The sequence below is a fragment of the Myotis myotis genome, unplaced genomic scaffold (assembly GCF_014108235.1).
Source record: "Myotis myotis isolate mMyoMyo1 unplaced genomic scaffold, mMyoMyo1.p scaffold_m19_p_9, whole genome shotgun sequence".
Lineage (NCBI taxonomy): Eukaryota > Metazoa > Chordata > Mammalia > Chiroptera > Vespertilionidae > Myotis > Myotis myotis.
In genome coordinates this window covers 63,417,610-63,439,822 of record NW_023416401.1, presented here as the reverse complement: position 1 = coordinate 63,439,822, position 22,213 = coordinate 63,417,610, and the positions used below count along the sequence as shown (strand labels likewise).

The 22,213-nt window shown below is 46.2% G+C and overlaps 2 protein-coding genes, 1 long non-coding RNA gene and 5 other non-coding genes across 11 annotated transcripts in view; 1 reads left to right on the top strand and 7 right to left on the bottom strand.

Annotated features, from left to right (window-relative positions):
• Position 1: 1 nt before the first annotated feature.
• Positions 2-5,360, bottom strand: NOP56 (NOP56 ribonucleoprotein). Of its 2 annotated transcripts, XR_004969899.1 has the most exons (13): positions 5,152-5,360; positions 4,895-4,984; positions 4,436-4,550; positions 3,682-3,843; positions 3,314-3,512; positions 2,793-2,980; positions 2,562-2,713; positions 2,277-2,377; positions 1,765-1,913; positions 1,413-1,534; positions 1,088-1,225; positions 820-937; positions 303-443 (listed from the first exon to the last, which is right to left on the bottom strand). XR_004969899.1 is itself a non-coding variant. In XM_036321744.1 (12 exons), the coding sequence occupies exons 1-12, from the start codon at positions 5,152-5,154 to the stop codon at positions 78-80; spliced, it is 1,785 nt and encodes a 594-aa protein (XP_036177637.1). In that variant the 5' UTR covers positions 5,155-5,360; the 3' UTR covers positions 2-77. The 2 variants fall into 2 exon arrangements, 1 of the variants encoding a protein (XP_036177637.1); XM_036321744.1 differs by lacking the exon at positions 820-937 and having other exon boundaries at positions 2-443.
• On the bottom strand, positions 1,297-1,368 carry LOC118663878. The gene has a single exon (XR_004970181.1). It is a non-coding gene; the product is annotated as a small nucleolar RNA SNORD57 (small nucleolar RNA).
• Positions 1,626-1,696, bottom strand: LOC118663879. Its single transcript, XR_004970182.1, has one exon. It is a non-coding gene; the product is annotated as a small nucleolar RNA SNORD56 (small nucleolar RNA).
• On the bottom strand, positions 2,128-2,213 carry LOC118663916. Its single transcript, XR_004970210.1, has one exon. It is a non-coding gene; the product is annotated as a small nucleolar RNA SNORD86 (small nucleolar RNA).
• Positions 3,099-3,230, bottom strand: LOC118663899. Its single transcript, XR_004970198.1, has one exon. It is a non-coding gene; the product is annotated as a small nucleolar RNA SNORA51 (small nucleolar RNA).
• LOC118663918 lies at positions 3,987-4,054 on the bottom strand. Its single transcript, XR_004970212.1, has one exon. It is a non-coding gene; the product is annotated as a small nucleolar RNA SNORD110 (small nucleolar RNA).
• Positions 5,326-22,020, top strand: LOC118662829. Of its 3 annotated transcripts, none has more exons than XR_004969902.1 (3): positions 5,326-5,571; positions 11,691-11,829; positions 20,881-22,020. It is a non-coding gene; the product is annotated as an uncharacterized LOC118662829 (long non-coding RNA). The 3 variants fall into 3 exon arrangements; XR_004969901.1 differs by having other exon boundaries at positions 5,335-5,453; positions 20,881-22,019; XR_004969903.1 differs by lacking the exon at positions 20,881-22,020 and adding an exon at positions 18,790-19,799 and having other exon boundaries at positions 5,335-5,453.
• The window catches only part of TMC2 (transmembrane channel like 2), a 49,769-nt gene continuing 39,557 nt past the window's right edge, over positions 12,002-22,213 (bottom strand). The window contains exons 16-19 of the mRNA XM_036321748.1: positions 20,997-21,122; positions 18,176-18,254; positions 17,189-17,291; positions 12,002-14,148 (exon numbers count right to left, since the gene is read on the bottom strand). Of these exons, the coding sequence (XP_036177641.1) occupies positions 13,931-14,148; positions 17,189-17,291; positions 18,176-18,254; positions 20,997-21,122 (526 nt within the window). The 3' untranslated portion in view covers positions 12,002-13,930. The remainder of the gene's footprint in view (positions 14,149-17,188; positions 17,292-18,175; positions 18,255-20,996; positions 21,123-22,213) is intronic.

The following is a 22,213-nucleotide window of genomic DNA, read 5'->3' as shown; positions in this document are numbered from 1 at the left end:
CTCTTGTGAATTTTCTTTTATTGGGACATAGGGGGTAGGTAACTTGGTGGTTATACCCCACCAGGGTACTGTCCATTCTAATCTTCCTGGGCTAGCTTTTGGAGCTTTTTCTTTTTCTTGGAGCTCTTGTTACTAACAGCCTCTTCAGGTCCACTGCTGAGAGGTTCCTCCTTCAAAGAGAGTTTCCTCTTTTTCTTGGGAACACTCCTGTTTGTTGCCTCTTCAGGTTCACTAACTGGTTCCTGTTTGGTTAAAGATTTCTTCCTCTTGGGAAGATTTCCATTGTTAGCTGTCTCAAGATCGTTATTAACAAACTCCTCCTTGGAAAAAGATTTCCTTTTCTTGGGTTTGGGTAAAGAAACGGGTGGGTCTTCTGTTCCATTCTCCTGAGGAGTCTCCTGGAGCTTTTGCTTTTTCTTCTTTTTGGGTTTTTCATTTGTCTCCTAAAGGGGGAAATGGGCATGCAACTGTCACTCACTGTATCAACACTCCCAGCCCCCACCCCATTAGAGTTCCAGCAATTAAGTAGGGCAGAAAAACTGGTGGAAATGCTGTAAAGTTGTCCAATGTTTCTGGGATGGTTTTTATATGGGTAGAATTCTGGAAATCCGCCCCAAAGGTGACTCCCACTTAAAGGTGGGGAGAGATGTAATTACTTAAGCCCATAAGAGAAAACCCCATCATGTTGGTCACAATAAAACCATCATGCCTAGTTCCAGAGGGGACCCTGAAATACTGTTTGACAAACTGGGCACTATGAAAATCCCAGGGAAGACACACAGCCGGGAATCAAGAACAAACAGCAGGAATTCACACTACCCCCAGTTGAGGACTCCTGGCAGGCAGCCGAGGACAGAACACACTTGCCCAGGGAACCAGTGTGCTACAACCAGCTCTCTGGGCTCTTGAACAAGTTCTCTCAGCACCTATCTCCTTCCTATAGAATCAAGAGGCAGTTTTAGAGGTTTCAAGTCCTTGTTTCAGTCCAAAGGCCTGGACTCAAGACTATGACTTTGAGGTCACATCCTTTGTTCTACTGTTGAAAACCCTACAGCCCAGAATTTTCACTCAGGATCTGCCTACTGACCTCACACTCCTCTGGTGTACTGCTGCTGTTTTCTGGAGATGCAAGGGCAATTGCAGCCAGCCGTTTCTTTTCCTTCTTCAAGCGTTTCTTCTCCTGTTTCTCCAGCTTTCTAGTAATCTCGGCGGCCGCTTCCTCTGCCTGGCCAAAGAAAAGTGCTGAAAGGCTCTGAAGACCTCTGGACTGACAGAGGTTTCCCTCCTGGCTTCATTGGATCAGGCTCATTAAATCAGTTTTTTTGCCTCCACTCTACAAGGTCAGGCTAAGACAGTTCATCACCTCCAACAGGTAGCTATGCAAAGCCCCACTCAGCAAAGCCCAAACTGACCTGTACCATTGCCTCCTTCATGACCTCCAGATTCTTTCGTGGAATCACGCCAGTCTCATAGAAGGATAGCCGCTCCTCCACTTGTTCTCGAAGCTTCTCCCCAAATACACTTGTGGGTACCTCTGGATGTGTGTGTGTGTGGGTAAACAAAGCCTGTCAGCTCCTAAAGGGACAAACTCCTCCTCATCCCCAGTATTTCCTCTACCCTCAGCTTCACTCAGACCCAAAGTATCAACACTCACTAGGTGAACTGCTGTTGACGAAAAATGTTACCATCATTGTGGAAGCTAAGGTACTGAGTTCCCCACTCCCTCCCAGCCCCTTCTCACAAATGCCACTCCCTCACCCATACCAGAGAAGCAATCAATTCGCGAGGCAATACTGCATTTGTTTGCCAGGTATCGGGAGATGCGGCCTTTGTTCTTGGCAGCTGCTCGGCCAATGAAGGTGGAGTGGAAAATGAGTCCATATTTTGGGGTGTTACCCCTTGTCTTCAGGGCTCTGGGAGAAGAATATTCAGTGGAGAGTTTACGATCAGAAATTTCAACCCTATTAGCCAAGGCAGCTCTTCCCCCCGCCTTTCCCTCAAACTCCAGAGTGAGCCTTAGGCTGGGGTGGGTCTATCCCACCTCATGCCAACCCACAGCTCCCAAGGCAGAGAAAAGGCATCCAATGTCGCTGACCTGGAAACTTGGTCCCTTTGCTGGGCCCTGGGAATCACTCAGACACCAGGACAGGCCATCACCCCCATAGCAGAGGCCTGTATAGGTCAGGATGCCCTGGTTAGCCATCACTGTGATTCCCCAAACAAGTAGTGGACACCAGAAGTGGCACCTGAGTGCGGGCAGGTGCCCTCACTGGTACCTGAACAGGGCCTTTTCAGCCCCAAGGATCTGCACTGTGGATGCTGGATACTTGGCCAGGTTGGTGAGGCTGCCAGCATGAGCAATGAGACGTGCGCCTACCTGGAGAAGGATTTAAGGAATTAGTCAGAGAAGCTGGGTTTGCCAACCGACCAGCTGCACAATCCTGCCTTACCTCTTCCTATCAAGTGCATGGGGAAAACATGGTCGGTCAAGAAACACAGCAGTATGGATATATACACCGTAACATTCCTTATCCCCCCCATTTTTGTTTCCCATGACTCACCGCTTCCCCAATTAAGGCTGACAGGCTGGGGGCCACTTGGCTCATCTTGGATCGCAGGTAAGTGTGCAGACTCTGGCGGTACTCTGACAAAGACACCACACGACTGGAGAAGCTTTCAATGTTTATCAGGTCAATGGCTGATATGTCCATGCCTGAAGGACACCAAGGAGGAACGTAAGAGCCAGATATTCAGTCCCATACCTTACTTTGGCTGCCAGGCTCTGTACTGACCCATGGAGGACCGCGAGGCGTCCAGAATAGCCTTAGCTTTGGCCCCATCCATTGTTAGCTCCTCCAGCTCCTCCAACTTTTCTTCATTCAGCTCCTTTCGGTTTCCAATGAACTGAGCGACTCGGCAGTAGGTAGCATTGTCATTGATTATCTTCACCAGCTCAGGAAAGTGATACCCATACCACTCCCTGCAAAGAGCCATAATCACTCCCTGGCTGAGCTGCCATGTCTCAGATAAAGCTATAGCCACACCTAGTCTTTGCCCAGAGGAAGTGAAAACCAGTCAGATCCCAAACCTCCTTGACTCAATGTCTCCCCATTCACAATACAGACCAAGCAAAGAGCCTGAGCTGAGGTGTATATGGGGTAAGTTTACTCTGCCTCCTATTTCTGTACAGTCAGTGTAAGAACACAGCCTGTGGTAAGCACCAGGAGGCCCAGCCCCACCCCACATAGTTCTGCCCACAGGATCCAGTCCTCATCTCAGGATCCAAAATGAGCTAGGCCATCCTTCCCCTTACCTGACACGCATGGAGAAGGTATTGATGTCCTTATCCAGCTGGTCCAGGAGGCTAATGGACTGTATAATCATATTGTCCACCCGGTTCACATTAAACTTAACTTTGGCCCGAGAATAGCTGTGTCCCAACCCCAGCTGGGCTTTACAAGCAGACACATCAGTCAGGCCCTTCACCAGGTTGTGGAAGTGCAGACGAACTCCTGGAGGAGGGTAAAACTATGAGCAAGGAAAGGCTCTTAGCTAGCTCCTGCACCCACAGGCAACAGCCAAGCAGGACAGCTACCCAGAAGCAACCCTAGGCACCCTAATGTTTCCAGAACCCTCCTCAATTAGGTCAAGAATGGCATACATGTTAACAGATGGTCTCACCTCGAAGAATCTCAGCTATCACACCTCCAGTCTGGCAGTTGTACCCTAACTCCTCTTGTATAGCAGCACCAATCTTGGGGTCCCCAACCCCCAGGAGTACTTTCTTCTTTTTGGTTGGCAGGTACGTTTCCAAGAACAGGCGGAGATCCTCATGAACAATACCTCAGGGCAAAAAACAGAGCTCCCACTAACAGACTGAAGAATGCTTAAATCACAAAAGTGATCCTGTCACTACAACTGTTGACAGACCACTGGTCCAGCAGAGCATGCTGGGATGGTGTGCCTATATCCCTCCCCTTTCGGCTTTGCTCAGAGACATAGAGACATCAATGATTGCACTCAGGGGATTGACAGATTCAAGTCATCACTGCAAAGCCTGCATTAACCACGGGAAGAGCAGCACTCAGGTTCAACAGTACAAGTGTGAAATGCTTAACTGAAAGCTTAAGACATACCCTGGAGCACCATGGAAATAATTAGTTCCCAACCTGCTTTCTGGGACCAAGAGGTCTAAGGCTGCACGCTGGAAATATAACATTTAGCCTACCATATCCTCCAGATATTGAACTCTGCTAAGACTACTCTAAATTACATCCTGCACACACCAAATACTACCCAAAACATTTCAGATTTAGAACAAACTAGACGAGGAAAGGCAAATACTATCACAAGCTCCCTAGGAAAAGGAACTAGACAATCGCAGGACCTACCTACTGGCGTATCTTCCTGAAATACCTGGAGGTAGCTTACTCACCTTCAGACACGGCGTTGACATTTTCCAAGGCAACCTGGGACGAGGCAAAGGGACAAAAGGCCACGAGACGGACGATGTTGTGGAACTTGCCCAGATTGAGCACGGACTCCTCCACCTGGGGGGGATGGAGGGAAGGGAGAAAGGGTAAGTGTCTTCCTTCCTTCGCTCTTGCCTGTAGGGCGCAGTAAAGCGGCGGCTCTCAACCCTGGCCATACATAAGACCTGACTGAACGCCTAAGGGAATGAACCTATCATGGGCCCTAAATCCCGGTTCTGATTCGGCGGTACGGGAGGATTCTAAATGATCCTAAGGCGATTCTTATCACTAAGGAAGACAAGGACCCTCTGCAAAGGAGCTTCCCGGCTCAGGGCATACCCCAACGCGTGCGGTCGGCCACGTGGGAGCGCGCGGTGCATGCTGGGGTCGTGGCGGCCCGCGAGCCCACCGCTTCCACGCACCTGCGGCTGCAGCAGGCTGATCTCCTCCACCTCCTTCAGCGCCAGCAGCGTGTAGCCGACCGCGTGCTCGAACAGCACGTGCAGCAGCACCTGGAAAGGGAAGCCGGGGCATCGGCGTCAGTGCGGCCCCCGCGTCTGCCCGACCCCACCCCCACGGCAGGCCCAAGGTCCGGCCAGGGCTCAGGCCCGAACCCAGGCCTAAACCCAGGCCCAAACCGCGGCCTACGCCGGGCTCGCACACCACAACCACTCCTCACCATGGCGCCCGCTCCTAGCCCGGCTCGCAATGCGGCGCGCGGGCTCTGGCGCGCGGAACCAGGCTCCGGAAGCCCCGCCCCCGATCCCCGCTGGCCAATCAGAGGCCGGGGACGATACCTTTTCGGGCTTCCGGAGGGGTCGACCGCGTGGTATCTCCCGGCGGGCAGTGGGGGTGGCGCGAGTGCTGGCGGGCGGCCTTTTCCGGCCTCTGCAGCAGCGCGGGCGGCGCAGTAGCTGGGGACGCGCGGGCCTGGGCCGAGCCTTGCAGGCTGCAGAACAGTCTGGAAAAGCGCTTTTCTGGGTAATAGTCCAGGCCCTCATGTTCTCATCAGATAAGTGACGGGCCGCAGAGCTAGGTGAGATCCGGACTGGAGGCCCTGCTCGGGAAACTGATGCCGAGCTCGCTTTCCGCAGCGCAGGTGACCTCGGGCCCCAGACGCCTCCCTGCGCCCCACGCCCTTCTGGACCCCTTCATCCTGCCTCCCCTAAGGGCCCACCCTCCCAGGAGGCCCGGGGGCCGCGCTCCCGTTCTTCACCGGAACGGAAGGGGGCCTGGGGCATTCTGGCGCAGACCCTAAGGAAACGACACTCCTGGTTTTATGCCTTTAAGTAATATTTTGTGTATTTCTCTTTTAAAAAACGAGGGTGGCAGGCGATACAGTAGAAGAGAAAGACGATCCCACCTTTTTCTAGGTCGGTTCTTGTTCCTCTGGAGCAGAGCACACCTTTTGCGCGAACACGTGTTGCCCTGTTGAAGGGCCCTTAAGTCTTTTTTTAGAAATTATTATTATTTTTATTGATTTCAGAGAAGAAGGGAGAGGGAGAGAGATAGAAACATCTCTGACGAGAAAGAATCATTGATTGGCTGCCTCCTGCACGCCCCAGAGCCCACCACCCCAGCATGGTGCCCCAAGGGAGGAATCAAACCGGGACCTCCTTCCTGGTGCATAGGCCAAGGCTCAACCACTGAGCCACGCCCACCGGGTTAAAGGGATCTGTTTGTTTTTAAACTTAAAAAAAAATATATTTCAGAGAGGGAGAGAGAATCATGGATCGGCTACCTCCTACAGCCTCCCTACTGGGGATGGAGCTCGCAACCCCGGCATGTTTCCTTGACCGGAATCGAACCTGGATCCTTCAGTCCCCAGGTGATGCTCTGTCCACTGACCCAAACCAGCCAGGGCTAAAGGTTTTTTTTTTTAAATAACAAATTCCCATACAAAAGTACATTTATAAATTTAATATATTTTATTTTCTTAAGCATTTAAGTTACTTGACAAAATCCAATTACTGAGCTCACCCCCCCCCCCCCCAAACATTGGTCAGTTGCCACATTAAAAAAAAAAAAAAAAAATATATATATATATATATATATATATATATATTTATTGATTTCAGAGAGGGAGCCCACAACCCAGAATTGAACCCTGATCTTCTGGTTCATAGGTCTAAGTTCAACCACTGGGCCCAAGCTCACTCTTAAAGCCAAATATATTAAACTTAAAAATATGGATGGTAAATATTAAAATCTCAATATTGCTTGCAAACATTAAATTCTGTTACATATATCCACTTAAAATTATTGGCCTAAATCAGTTATTCCACTTCACATTTTAAAATGGAATTGCAAAATTAATCTATACTAATATTAAATTCTCTTAAACGTTATAAATACCAAATTAAATAGATGGTTTCAAAATGTAATGGAGAATATTAATGCTATGACTTTGTTTTACGTCATTATTTCTGTAGTTAATCCTAAATATTCCTGGAGTTACAAGTGCTTATCTGCTAAGGTAGGGGCTTTCAAAGAAGTCAGAATCCATTAATGGATTGCAGGGTTTACATTCTTGACCAGCATTAAAAAGAAAGGATGAAAGAGAATAGAAAATAGTAATACGTCACAGAGAGTAAGGGAAGGGGTATTGATTTGTAGAACTTGTCTCAGCTAAACATACATCTGTATACAAATACGTATACCCTCGTAAACATATACATAGTATATGTGTACATATAGAAATACATGTGCACACACAAATATGTATAATTTCTGTGGATTAGACTGAGAGTAACTAAGCTGAAAGCTAACACATTTTGGATAAATAAATCTGCCTCTGAGTCAAAGCATGAGGACCAGGAGCACGGATGTGCAAGGGGAGGAGACGACGAAATCTCAAGCAGAGATAGAACTAATTTCTATTTCCTTCACCTTTTGTTTTTTTCTGGCACTCGAAGGATCAGATGATACCCATCCACATTTGGGAGGGCCAATTCACCAGTTCAAATGCGTATTGCGTGCCAGGTGTTTCTAGGTGCATGGATACAGTAGTAAGCAAACCAAGTCAGTACCATCATGGAGTTTACATTCTATGGGGAGATGAAAAATGAAGTAAATATGTTGATAAATGTTAAGGAATGTTGCATTGTTTCATAGAGGCCCTCAGTGATGAGGTGGCATTTGGACAGAGATCTTAAGAAAGTAATGCAGAGATCTCGGAGAAAAATAAAAACATAACCCTTGACTCCTGACTTTAGAGACTTTATAATCCTGGAAGAATGAACAGAACAAAGTGCTGAAATGAGGTCGTATGGGAGGCAGAGCAGAAGATAATTTGGTGGTGGCGGTGAGGGCCAGTGCTCCCGAGGAAGACTTTATGGCCAGAAGGGGTTTTAGGTAATAATAGAAGAATGTGTAGGTTGTTAAGAGGTGAAAGAAAGAGAGTGGAAGCAAAAGCCAGAAACAAGAGAAGAACCTGCTAAAGGTGTAAGCGTCATCCTGGTCAGTAGTTGGAGAAGGACGGAAGGATCTAGTGTAGAATCTAAAACAAGCCTTACGTGAAGGCAGGATGAATTGCTTGATCTGATGAGGCTCTTACTCTTCACTAAACAGTGTTTGGTTGGAGATTAATTTGGAGGTGAGTTCCAGCTGAGAAAATGTCCTTCACGGGCAGCAGGTCTGAGGGGGAGCTGTGGGTTTCCAGGCATGTTCCAGACTCAAGCTTTAAAGCCATGAGGCACCCGGGGCCTTTTCTTTCTCTGTGTAGATAGGACTGTGCACCCATGGGGAAGGGTCAGATACTGTAGCATCCATGATGCTTTTACTTAGCCTAGTCTGTGGCTCACTGTGTTATTTTGGTATAAATTAACCCAGAGTTTTTATTTGAGCCATGGGCAATGCTAACGGGGACCTATGGAAATGGAAGGTGCTATCGTCAAGTGCCACATAAGGACTGACCTATATATGACAGTGGTATACCATATAGCCTAGGTGTGTAGTAGGTTATACCATCTAGGCTTGTGTTAAGTACACTAACGTTCTCACAATGACAAAATTGCCTACCAATGCACTTTTCAGAACTATCCTTGTGGTTAAACCGAGGATGACTTTAAATTCCAGTGACTAGTTTCAGGCCTGGTGGCTCAGTTGTCCTGGTAGGCCAGGGTTTTGGGTTCAATCCCTGGTCAGGGCACATACAAGAGTCAACCAATGAAAAAGTGGAACAACAAATCAATGTTTCTCTAAAAAAAAAAAAAAATTCCTTTAAGAAAGGAAATTGCATGAAATAACCACAAGATGGCGGCAGTTTACACATTTTGTGAATGAGACAGTTAAAAGGTTTCTAGCAATTAATTCGTTTGCCCTTTTTTCTAATGTGAAAAGAAACCTTGCAAAAGTCTTTGATAATGAGTTACCCATATATGCAACATTTATTTTTTTAATATATTTTTATTGATTTCAGGGAGGGAGAGAGAGAGAGAAACATCAATGATGAGAGAGAATCATTGATTGGCTGCCTCCTGGCCTGACCGAATGGAACCATGACCTCCTGGTTCAGCAGCTGAGCCACATGGCTGGGCCACAACATTATTTCCATGGACACAGAAGAATGAAAGGCATCGAAGGAAGACCATCTAGCCCAGGGTTCCTTTTCTTTTTGGCTATAGCTTCTGAAGCTCAGCGTTGATTAGAATTATAGGGTATAAAGGAGGGGGGAGGAATGGAAGATATCTGTAATACTATCAACAATAAAAAATAAAAAAAAATACATAAAAAAAGAATTACAGGGTAAAAGTTTTGTTCAGTTGATGCTGTTTGTGTTCATAGCCTGAGTCTGAGGATAGTTGATCTTATCCACACCTGTGATAATATTTGTTATTTATTGATCACTTAGCATAATACTTGGCGCTTAGTTTTACAGGTGTCAACTGGTTGAATCTCCAACAGAATTTGGAGGTTGGGTTTATATGGCCCTTATTCTGGATATGACTTGGTGATGGAGATATCTGTATGTGTATTTACCTCAGGTGCCCCAACCATGAGATTGGGTCTCTCTTTACATTTTTCAAACTAATGCCACACTGAAGAATAAATTGTCTGGTATAGTACTGCAGACGGCTGTCTCCAATAGAAAGCCTCAGCACTCAAAAACAGCCCAGTTTACAGAGTCGGTTGGTACTCATGTACCTGGTGATTTTGCCCTTAAAGATTGTATTTGTTTTTGTTCCCTAGGAACCAAAAGGGACAAAGTGCTTACTTGCTCTAGTCTTAGGTTTTAAAGGTATCACGTGGAAACAACACATGGGATTTAAAAATATCCATTTGATAATCTTTGTCTTTTATCTGGAGGTTTATTGCATGAGCATTTATTTGATTTTTACTGATTTTTAGAGAGAGAGGAGGGAGAGAGATAGAAACATCGGTTGCCTCCTGCAGGGCCTCCACTGGGGATCAAGCCTGCAACCCAGGCATGTGCCGTGATTGGGAATTGAACCAGTGACCTCTTGGTTCCTGGGTAGCTGCCCAACTGCTGAGCCACACCAGCTGGACAGCATTTATTTTGATTCCTGATATACTAGTGTTTTAAATCCCCTTATATGCTTTCTATTTGGTGTAATTTTTGTTGTTTCTTTGCCTTCCTCCCCGCCCCCCCGCACCCCCCCCCCCTCCACTCCCCTTTCTTGGAGGTACAATTAACCCAAGATCATTTTAAAATTTTCCATTTGAGTTTTTTGGAACACACAGTTGGTATGGGAATTTAGATTCTTTGTGTGAGGACTGCCTTGTTAATATAAATTTTCAAGGGAGACCTTTCTCCTCTACTCGTACCAAGATCAAGAGAAATAAGTGTTCCTTTATGCATGCAGGTTTATTTCTTACTGCTCCTTACAGAGCCTGAGGGACTTCGGTGCCGCAGCTTAGGGCGGGGCGCTACAGAGCACATTGGAAATGACTTTGCTGAACTGAGGATGCCCAGTGTAGTGGCTGCTGTTGGCACCCTGCTCAGGTCCTCTCGCTGGCTGGCACATCACTCCCCAGTTTCTGTGAGGGTGCAAGTCCTGGGAAAATGAGGTGCCCAACTTGATCTTCACCAAAAGTGTGTTCCTACTTATGTGGTTCTGTGTGCAATGGAGCTCTTTATGGACATTGAGCATGTAGGTTATTAGAAAGAAAGGGTCTGTCTGTAAAAATAGCTTCTGACAGATAAAATTCAGTGTCTGTTTCATTTTTCCCCAGTAAGGAATACACAGACAATCTAGGGTAATGTCACTGAGACACTAGGTATAATTCTCTGGGTAAATTGTTAAGTGGACCTGCTAATTCAGATCACTCTTAGGTGACCGAAAGAGAGAAGGAAGGGGTGGAAGAGAGGGAGAAAGGAAAGAGGGAAGAAAGGAAGGATGGAGGAAGAGAGATGGTCTTCATGCTGGATGGTCTCTGGACAGGCTGCATAGTAAAGTTTTAAGATGGAATGAACTGGAAACTCGAACCCGAGAATAGAGAGATGATAATCTAGACTGTTCTCTAATAACATGTCCTACCTGTAAAGCCACACCACTTCAACACCCTACCTCTCTCACCTGTGCCTTCTTCCTCTGCCCATCTCCCTCGCTCACTGGAAGTGTCCTGTTGCTTGAGAGTCCCAGGAGCCACCATGAACTCATCCTCTGATGGATGTCTTTCAAAAAACCTTTAGAGTTTTCTTGGTAGAGCTCTTGTAACTATTTGAATTAGGAAACCTCCTGTTAAAATACGTTAAAAAATTCTTTGTTAACCACCCCCTTCAAGAGATGCAGCCTAATCTTTGAGTGTGGGCTAGACTTGCTGATTTAGTTCTAATGAGTAGAAAGTGGTAGAATTGTCGGTGTAATTTCTGAAAGTAGGTTATAGAGCAGGGGTGGGCAAACTTTTTGACTCGAGGGCCACAATGGGTTCTTAAACTGGACCGGAGGGCCGGAACAAAAGCATGGATGGAGTGTTTGTGTGAACTAATATAAATTCAAAGTAAACATCATTACATAAAAGGGTACGGTCTTTTTTTTTTTTTAGTTTTATTCATTTCAAACGGGCTGGATCCCGCCCGTGGGCCGTAGTTTGCCCACGGCTACTATAGAGGTGTTGTGGCTCCCCCCTTGCCCTCTCAGATTACTTGCTCTGGGGGGAACCAGCTGCTATGTTGTGAAGATACCCCATCAGCCCTATGGAGAGGTCCATGTGGGGTCCATGTGGGGAGTAATCAAAGTTTCCTGTTAATTGCAGCAGGGAACCAAAGCCTCTTGCCAACAGCCATGTGTGTGTGCCGTCTTGTGAACATATCTTCCAGCCCCAGTCAAGTCTTCCAGTGGCTACAGCCCTGTCTGAGATCTTGACTGCAATATCCAGAACCATAGCTGCCCAGGTAAGCCACTCCTAATTATTTTTATTTTATTTTTCAGTTACAGTTGACATTCAGCATTATTTTATATTAGTTTCAGGTGTACAGCATAGTGGTTAGACAATTCTATAATTTATGAAGTGATTCTCCCAATCATTCAAGTACCTAGCTGAAACCCTACATTGTTATTACAATATTATTATCATTCCCAAATTCTTGATCCACAGGAAACTGTAAGAGATAATAAATGTTTATTGTTTTAAGCTCTTAAATTTGGGGGGACAATTTGTTGTACAGCAATATAAAGCAAGTATTCCCTCACATAAAATTATGCATCACCAGAACAGGATAATTTGTTTGTGTTTATGGTGGGTGTTTAGGTATATTGGTAGCCATTAGAAGCCTGACAGTAGTCACTGCCAGGAGTGATGACTGAGGCCTCTCTTGTTCCCTTCCCCAGGGGCTGGCATTATCCCCAGGCAGGATGACTTGAAGGCCAGGTATCAGCGTGGTGGCCAATGTTGGGTCTTGCAGTCCTGATGGTTGGATTAGATTCCGTTAATTCTTATGTTGAGGTCTCAGGTAGGTTAGTTTGAAACCGGGGTGCATTCTCCAGAAGGAGTATGATGCACAAACATTTTTGGATTGGGGGGTTGGATCTCGGTTCCAGGAAGATGGGGCATCAGCCATATCTTATTTAGTCTTGCCTGGAGATGAACTTGGGAGAAATAATTTATAGTTTATCTCTCTCCATCCCAGGTTGTGTGTGACGTTTTGGAGCTGGGCTGGGAAAGGGAAGGAAGTTGGAAATTATTTGAATTGTATGGCTTATGAAATCTCCATCAGGACTTTGCCGGACTTCCAGGGTGTGGGGATTCTCCTGAGAATCTCTGGGGACTCGATTGGGTGGTGGTTGAGGGACAGGACTACTTTTAGGATGTGCAGAGACATGGAGTGAGAGTGTCCCTTGATCTTGAAGCCACATGCTCACCTGGGTTTTGGGGCACCAGGTAGAAGAAAGAAGGGAACAGCCAGCAAGATACCTGGCTACTGAAGAGTCTTGGATTGTGACTGTGCTGAGCCTTTGCCCTTGCTGGCAATACCTTCTCAATGGCCTGGCCTCCTGGCTTATGCTGCCTGGAGACATTTTGCATAGAACCCTGTGACACTAGTCAAGAGTGGGGATCATTCAGCCTTCAGGCCATGTAAGGCCACATAATCATTTAGTCTGGCCCTGCCAAGGCATTAGAGGTGAGTTAATGAAATGTCTGCCCAAATACAGCAGGCTACTTTTAAAGCTGATGGTTTTGTATGGCCCTCGAATGATGTTATAAATATCCAAATGGCCCTGGGCAGAAAAAACGTTCCCCACCCCTGCGTGAACACGATGGTCAAGGCAAGGCTCTGCATTGCACCCTTTGCAAAACGCCCCAGAGATCATCTTCAGCTTCTCCTATACAATAAACAGGCTATCACATTCCTTTTATAATTTGGTGCATGAGGAAGATTTTCTGCCCTGAGCAATCTTAAGTTTCCTTCAATTAGATAAGAAGGACTATGTTACTCCCTCATTGCCTTGCTTCTAGGAGGCTCCAGTGCATTTCTGGTGCTTCATGGCATCGGCTCCCCCTCAGACTGGGTTCTGAGTCAGCACCTTCCCACTCACCATGGCTGGACTTGGGTCCATTTAGTTTTATTTTCATTAGCTTCTTGTACCTTTTATTCTAACCATCTCACCTCCTTTGTATAGAGATGATGGTCAGGATATGGCCTCTGTGCACCCTCCTCCCAGTTGGTGGAGCTGGTAGAAACCTGTGTCCCAACGTGGGTGCCGTGAGTAAAGTCTATGATGGTGGTCGCAGCTCTGCCCCCTTCTCCCAAAGCCTGGAGCCAAGGGAAGGCACCATGAGTGTGCAAGGTCCAGAGCTACCTGCACCAAGATACTGGGAAGGATAATTATGGGGAGACAGGAAGCCATGGCCTGAGATTAAGTAATCAAAATCCCCACATTCAATAAGAGGAGAGAGAACGTGTGTGAGAGAGGAGAGAAAACACCGATTTGGGCATGTGAGCTGGTGGGGCTCAAGGTTCAGCCCCAGGAAGGGGCTCCTCTGAGTCCCTGCTGTCAGTGGGGAGGTCTCTGAGCACTCTTTCTAGAGGCTGACCTCCCAGGATGAGTCTGAGGCCCGGCGTGGCCAGGATCTGGTCTGATGCCAGCAGGCCGAGATATAGGGAGGTGACTGGAGGCAGGCAGCATGGTCCCACTGGCAGAACTGGAGGTCCCAGGGCCCTGCGCCTTCTTGCCCAGGGTCTGGCTTTGGCTGGCAGAGTGAGGCATGGTCCCTGGAAAAAGAACCAAGACAAGAATGAGGATATGAGAGATTTTGCTACATGTTTTTGTTTGTTTGTTTGTTTGTTTTTTTGTATGGAATGGAGCCCCCTGGAGCTGTCCTGCTCTGTATGTAGATTTCAGTCTAAAGGTGATTTGAGAAAGGTCAGCTCACCCTCAGGCCTCTGGGGACACCTTGGCCTAGCCTTTGCATGAACAGATCTGCTGGAGGAATACGATCTGCTGGCTGGAGGACTAGAATTTGAATGCTGGCCCTAGGCTAGACTCTCTGGACCTGGTTTTCTTGAGTATAAAATTGGGACAGCAGCTCTCAGGTGGCTGCCAGGGTCAAATATGATGATGGAAGGGGCTGTGTGAACTGGAATTAAATCCAGTTTCCAGTTCTTTCACATACTTGTTTCCTTCCCTTAGTAACTCCAAGTTAGGGGCAGTTACTGGATTGTTCTTCACCAGACCCAGTTTCTGGGACACAGAAATGGACTAAGTTTCCATTATGGATGGGCATGGCCTTGACTGAACTCTAGGCTTTGATGTGGGCCACTTCCAGGCGCGTGTTCTAGGCTCTTCCCTTTGCACTGGCTGGAGGCAGGCAGAGGCACAGGATGGAAGGAGCCAGAGTCCCTGCATCATCACTTGGGAAGAAAGTGGCCATCAAATCTAAATACCCAATTTGGACATTATTTTGAGCGAGAAGTAAACTTTTATTGTGTTTGAGCCATTTGCTGTTTGGGGCCTGGTTGTTACAACAGCTAAGATCATTCTGGTGAATACTTCAAGAAGAGAAGCTAAGTGAGGGCAGCAATGAGACTATTGGAATTTTCCAGACTAAAGGTTGACCATCTTTCCTAAGCTCCCATGGGTATATTCAGATAATTCTTTTTTTTTTTTCTAACAAAAGCAAAAACTGCAGTACTGATTTAGTCAATATTAAATTAAACGAGCTTTAGATCTGTAATAAGAATTAAAATTTGAAGAAGGGCAAGCTTTACAACAGCAGCCAGTAGAGAAAGGAGGGGAAAGCAGTGGGTCAGGAGGACAGGCACGTGGGGATTCTGGGGACATGTGACAACTGACAAACCAGTGTAGGTGTCTTGGCTTCTCAGGGAAAACATTGTGCACACCTATTTTTCCTTCCATACTTAAGTCTATCAGTGTCCAAATACATCCATTGCATTTTTTGTTTTGTTGGTGATATTACAACATAGTATTGCATTTGCTCCATTTTCTGACCTGTGTGGAAAAGTTAGGGGATTCCAGATATTTTCCTCATATTTTCCTATAATAAGCTGCCAGTCAGTCAGTGTCCTGCATGCCACGAACCAGTCCGTGAGGCCCCCGATGGGCTGCTGGTCGATCTTATGGAGGAGGCCTGTAGCTCCACACATGTTGGGAGAATCACCAGGGATAGGTCCTATTTTGACACATCCACTTGTCCTCTTTTTGCAACATCCACTTGTTTACTTGTGACTTTTTACTATTCAGTAGTAACTTGTCCCATTCCAGTGTCAACACTCAGTACTAGAATACTTGTTACTACTCATTTAAAAAAAAGTATATATTTTTAATTGCTCTTAGAGAGGAATGGAGAGGGAGAAAGAGAATCCACAACCTGGTATGTGCCCTGACCGGGAATCAAACCAGTGGCCCTTCAGTGCATGGGATGACACTCAACTGAGCCTCACCAGCCAGGGCATTATTATTCTAATATCAACAAAATGTTTGCTAGGGATGTACATGGGTGCCCTATTTCTCCTGACTAGTGGATCTGGAGAATTGAAAATAAACTGATGGAGGATTTTCATATTGCAGGGCAATACTGTTATATGCTTAAATTCTTGTTTCTTTTTCTGATAGTCTTGCCTACATGTTCTAAAAGTATCAAGTAATTTCTGCACTAAAAATTATAGCTCATAAACTAGCAGTCATCTCTTGTGTATCTTGTTCAATTCTCACACCAAAGGCCCAAATCACAGCATACTGGCACTGTTTAATTTTAAAACAGGGACAATCCTTGGAAAATGGGATCACCTCAGAGATGGTCTCTTTTAACTTGACCTTTTCTTACTCCCAAGGTGGAGATGGCTTTTGATTAGTCTCCTCAGAAGCCCTGTGACACTTTGGAACATATGTGGCTGTTTCTTATCCTTTTATTCTAGATATTCTAGTGTTTTTTTTTTAAAGATAATACAAACATGTAGCAGCTGCTAGGTGCAAATCTCCCTATATGTCTTCCAAAGAAATCATTCAAAAGAACATAGAAAACAAATACCTCCCCCATCCCCGGGCAGCTGTGACCCATGTCAGCTGACACTTTGAGCATCTTAAAGGGGTGTGGTGGGACCAATAGTTCTCATTGTTGGGTTAAGTAGCCAGACATTAGAAGGGAACTAACAGGCTCAGGAGAGAAAGTGAAGAAGACAAAATCATTTCTGAAACAACTAAATTACGAGGAACAGAAAGAAGAAAAGTCACCACAGAAGACTTGGAGGGTAGAAATGAGTGAGGCAGCCCTGCAAGACAAGCAGTGCTATTTCCCCATGTTACAGAGGCAGCTTGTTTCATCGGTCCTTTCTCTGTGCCAGGAATTCTGTAAAGCACTTTAACACATGATCCATCTCATTTTCACCGCTGCATGAGGTCGGCACTATAATTCATTCTTTTTAAAAATACATATATTTTTATTGATTTCAGAGAGGAAGGGAGAGGGAGAGAGAGATAAAAACATCAGTGATGAGAGAGAATCACCGATTGGCTGCCTCCTGCACCCCCGCCCCCACTGGGGATTGAACCCGCAACCCAGGCATGTACCCTTGACCAGAATCGAACCTGGGACCCTTCAGTCCGCAGGCCAACGCTCTATCCACTGAGCCAAACCGGCTAGGGCTATCATTCATTCTTATTTTCACTGACCCAACTTCGTACAGCTAATAATCACCCGAATCCTGATTTCAATCCCAGATCTGATTTCACCACATATGCTCTTTACACCTTTCTATGTGGCCTTGTAAAAAGTAATCATGACATGGAATTTACCTGCTTTGGTGGCATTTTTGGAGCTGCCTTTAGCTGTGTCCTCGGAATCTCTGGCTGTGGCTCTGCCTTTGACAGATTTGTGGCTCTTCTCAACTTCACGGAGCTGCAGGAAAATATTAATGGTTGGTCTTGGCCCGGGAAATGGGTGTTTGAGCTCAGGATGGTGAGATCTAGATGGCAAAGACTCCATCTTCAGTTCTTGGGAACTACCTTAAATCTGGTCAAGGGCACATGCCCGGGTTGCGGGTTCGACTGCAGGGGGCAGCAGAGCTCAGGTTTGCACAGCGTTTGAAGGTGCACCTGGCCTTGCAGGCTGGAAGCCCTCCAATCTTAGATCAATGGTTTTCTTTATCTGGGCAAGAGACCAGTAGGATTAAGGAAATGGGGATGGGGATGGGGAACTGGCTGTGAAGCAGATGAGATTCGTTCTGGTAGAGGCATCGAGGAAGTAAGGAGGACAAGGCCTAGGGAGGCTTTACATATGTAGGAGGTGAGGGTGGGGGAGCTGGGAGACTGGAAGAGAGCAGTCTGAAGCTAGCTAATGTTGAGAGGGGCTGCCTGCGCTTGGAGGGAACTTCCAAGACCTCGTAGGCCACGGGCCACAAGCAATATGTGGTTTTGACAACACTGTTTTCTTTAGTATTTATAGTATTAGTTTTAATCTATGGGAATTATCGTGAGTACTGGTTTTACGATGTGTGAACATTGGTTGAATTCATTGAATTTATCCTGTTCTTCAGCAACCTCTTAAAATGTAAGTAAGTATTGCTATGGACACCCACATAGCCCGAGGCTGTAAATGCATGCTGTCGAATCTCACAGGCTGCTACCTGTCATACATATATTTTTGGCGCTGGTTCAGAAGAAAGCCATTTAGAGCACACAACTGGGCTCACAGAGCAAATCAGCAAAACACAAAAACATGGCATCATTTTACCTTCCAGGATGAAACTCTCGGCAGAGTAATGAAACTCTCGGCAGACTCACCGCTTGGATTTTCTTCCTCAGCTGGGCATTAGCGCGGGAAAGGGTTTTGGAAACTGAGTTCAGGTAGTAGATGGCCAGGCTGTAAGAGAAAAGCATGCCTCCCATGGTACGGCGACCTTGGAAAGTGACAAGAGCTGGATGCCTTTCCCAGAAATCAGGGCAGGCTTCTTGCAATCGGTGCCAAGGCTTTGCCCCTGGGCAGAGTGGAGAGAGGCCTACCATCCTAAATCCTCCACTTAACATGGACATCCCTGCTCTCTCTATCTGATGGAACGTGGAAATGACCTACACATTTCTACCTCTCAGAGTGCTCAGTAAAAGGCGGCTAACGGAATCATCCCTCTTATGGAAATCTGAAGGGGTCGGGGAGTAGCGGGGTTTCCTGTCTGGGAAAGAAGCTGCTTGTGTTTCCTGGGCACTGCCCGGTGCCAGGCTCTGTGCCATGTGCGTCCCACCCCCACTGGTTTTGATGAAACTCCATGAAGTAGAAATGATGGTTCCCATCTTTACATATCAGTATCCTGGGATTCAGAACGGTTAAGTAATTTGCCCAAGGCCAGGTCATCTATTAGTGCTCCTCAGAGCAACATTTGAAGCCAAAACTCTTTTCACAGTCGTCAAGTATGGAGAGAGGCAGAGCTGCTAAGTACCTGCTCCAAGTTTGCCTAGAAACAGAACTTCAGTGCCCTGGAGGTCCCCCGCTCAGTTGCACAGATGGAATTTCTTTCCTGAGTTGCTGGTTTTCAGCATCAGGCTCCCACTGGCTGACTTCAGGACTGGGTGTCCTTCAAGGTTAGAACCTGGGCTTCCCTTTCACAGGACCTGCTGGGGGCTATGACCTGGACTGTACCTCCTGAGAACAGAGAGGCCACTTGGGCTGGGTGCTCAGCCAGCCTGTTAACTGAGAGCTTTGTAGGTTCATCCTAATTGTCACTTTTCTCCTTGAACTTGAAGCCTTAGCTACTCCCCAACCTTCCCCTGTGGGCTGCCACTGCCACTTTAGTAGAATCTCCAAGCTCTCTCCATAGAGAAGGGAGGATGGGTAAAGGGACCACTCTCTGTTTTGGCAGTTTCTCTGCACCAGGACTTGCCCTTTCTCCTAATTAACAACCCATTTATTAGGGAGGAGCTGGAGGTCAGAGAGGATAAAGTGTTTATGGGTGACTGTGTTCCCCCTGAAGTTGCCTGCAAAGGTCAGGTTTGGTGTCTGGGTTCCAGAATCTTCTCAGGGGGTCCAGGTTGTTATAACATGTCAGCCCTCTCACATGCCAGGACTAGAGCAGATGTTTGGAATTGAGACGTAAGGAAATACACCTATTTTGGAGAGCAGTTTAACACTATCTAAAGAGAATAAAGAAACACATACCTATGACCCAACAGTTCCACTCCAAGAGGTCTACCTTAGAGAAACTCTCACATGGAGACATATATGTACCAGGAGCACATTTGCAAGAGCAAAAATGTAGAAACAACCTAACTATGTCTATGCAGAGAAATGAATAAACTGGTCCATTCATTCATGCAATGGAACATATAACGATATTAAAATCTATGCTCATGTATCTACATGGATAAATCTTCTAAACATAATGTTGAGTGAAGAAAGCTATGTAGTATGACCATTCATGAAAACATTTTAAACTCAGAAAACAATAGTACATACACACATGATGAAAGTACCAAAATAAGTATGAGAATGATTAAAGCTAATTAAAATAGCGGTTACCTTTGGAGAGGGAGGAAGAGAAAAGGATTGGGGAGAGCTTGAAGTGTATCTGTAACATTTTGCTTCTCTCAAAGAGACAGATCTGAAGCAAATATTGCTAGATGTGAACATCTAAATTTGTGATCTCGTACATGGTTGTACTTTTCTGTATGTTAGGAATACTTCATAATTTTAAAAAACACATGCCAAAAATAGATATTTATAAAAAAAAAACCTAATATTTTCTCTAGTATATTTTTGATGAGGTAATTCAAATTCAGGGCTCTAGCTTCCTGTCTTCTTTTTCCTTCCTTCCCTGGTCCTTCCACAAGCTTTCATTGTTTTCCTACTATGCCCTAGGTGTGGGGCTGGTGTTGGAGATACAGACATCCTCAGACCCACCCACCATCCTCAGGGGTTTCTCAGTCTTTGAGAGGGATAGTGATGAATGATGTTCTAGGCACAGGATGCTCTGTGGAGAAGTCCCATGGGCCCTGCAGGGACAGGCTGAACCAGTCCCTAAGGTTTCTCAACGACTCAGAGCCAGAGGTCTTTGGTATTTCTAGTACATGTTTAGGAGGGTGTTACAGACACTGTCAGCACCCACCCATATTCTTTGGCCCCTATCTTTCAATATGCTCCCTGAAAACTTGCAGCTGCCAGTACCTTTACCTCTGTGCCTGGAGCTCCCCCTGCAGCCTCCCGGCACAGAAACCATTCTCCCTGGGAATATAGCTGGCCCGTATTGCTGGGCAATGAACCAACGCCTCTCCCCTCCCTAGATTCCCAGCAGCATTCAACCAGTGACTGATGGGAGCTGGTGTGCAAATGCCCCAGATCCCTGCCCTTCAGTGGGGTAACTCTGAAGCACACTGTTTTCCAGGATTCGCCAGCAGGACTAACATCATCCCAATGATAATAAAGCAGCTTCCTGTCCCTTCTGTTTGTCTTCCCTACTCTCTTCCCCAAAAAACTACTTGCATTTGAATCTTTGTCTCAGGATCTGCTTCTGGGACATCCAGACGACGAGGTCTAGAAAGAAGGATCTGCTAAGGAAGTTTCAACTGTGAAGGGGAGGTTTCCATGAGGCAGAGCCAGGGGCCTTGGCTAACTTACAACATCAGCAGGATGGCTGGAATGATCAGGCCTGGATTGGCGATGAACGCAAAGATCTTGCCCAGGAAGGTTGGAAAATCATTTTCAACGGTCTCTTGGATGACGTCATACATTCTGTTTTTCCCACTGGGAAGAAGAGGACACATTACAGCATGCTGCAAAGCTCACACAGCACACGACTGTGTGCACGCCCCTCCCAAAGCTGCCGCTCACTACTGAGCTGGAAGAACCACAGATCTGCCCCTAATGGACTGCAAATAAAAATGCCCCCCAAGGGGCTGCCCTTTTGTCTCAGGATTATAGCCAGGTCAGTGCGCTCACAACTTCTCAAACTACACTGGCCTTCTGCGTCTGACATCTTATGGGCTTTCCCCTATACTCTCATGGGAGAACATTGCCTGTAATATAGCTATGGGACCGACACAGCTTCCCATGCATGGGAATAGTTCTCTAAAGGCTGACGTGATGGGCGACCTCATGGTGCCTCTTGATTTTTTACTATCAGGCTCTTTACAGAAAAGCTTAGCTGATCCCTGGTGTAGATAATACCTCTTACCTCATAGCATTGTGATGAGTGCCAGCTACCCCCAACTTGGTCAGGGCTCAGGCTTAACAAACTTGCTTATATGCCTTATTATAGACTTGTACACCCCTCTAAGTACTTTACAAATAATAACACACTAAATCCTCAAAACAACCCTATGAGGTAGGCCCTACTGTTACTTCCATCTTATAGGCATGAACCTGTGGTATAGAGAGCTAAGAAACTTGCTCAGGATGACCCAGCTGGCAATTGACAGAGCTGGTTCTAGAATCTATGTTCTAAATCAGAGGGCTGGCAATTCTTTTCTGAAAAGAGATAGATAATAAAGATTTTAGGTTTTGTGATCCAGAAGGTCTCTGTTGGTATTACTCACTTCTGCTGTGGTATGGAGAAAGCAGCCGTAGAGTATATGCAAGCCAACAGGTGTGGCTGTGTTCCAATAAAACTGTGTTTATAAAAGCAGGTTGGTGGTCTGGATTTGGTCCATGGGCTACAGTTTACCCACCCCTATTTTTAACTATATGCCGTGCAATGCTGCCCATTTCATTTATTTATATTGCTTGTCTGGATCTGATCTAAACCCCGAGTCCCTCCATGTAAAAGTGAATTTCTGTGAAGTGAAGGGTCTAGTTTAAGCATTGACTCAGTGTTCTTTTCTAGACAGTGGGTATAA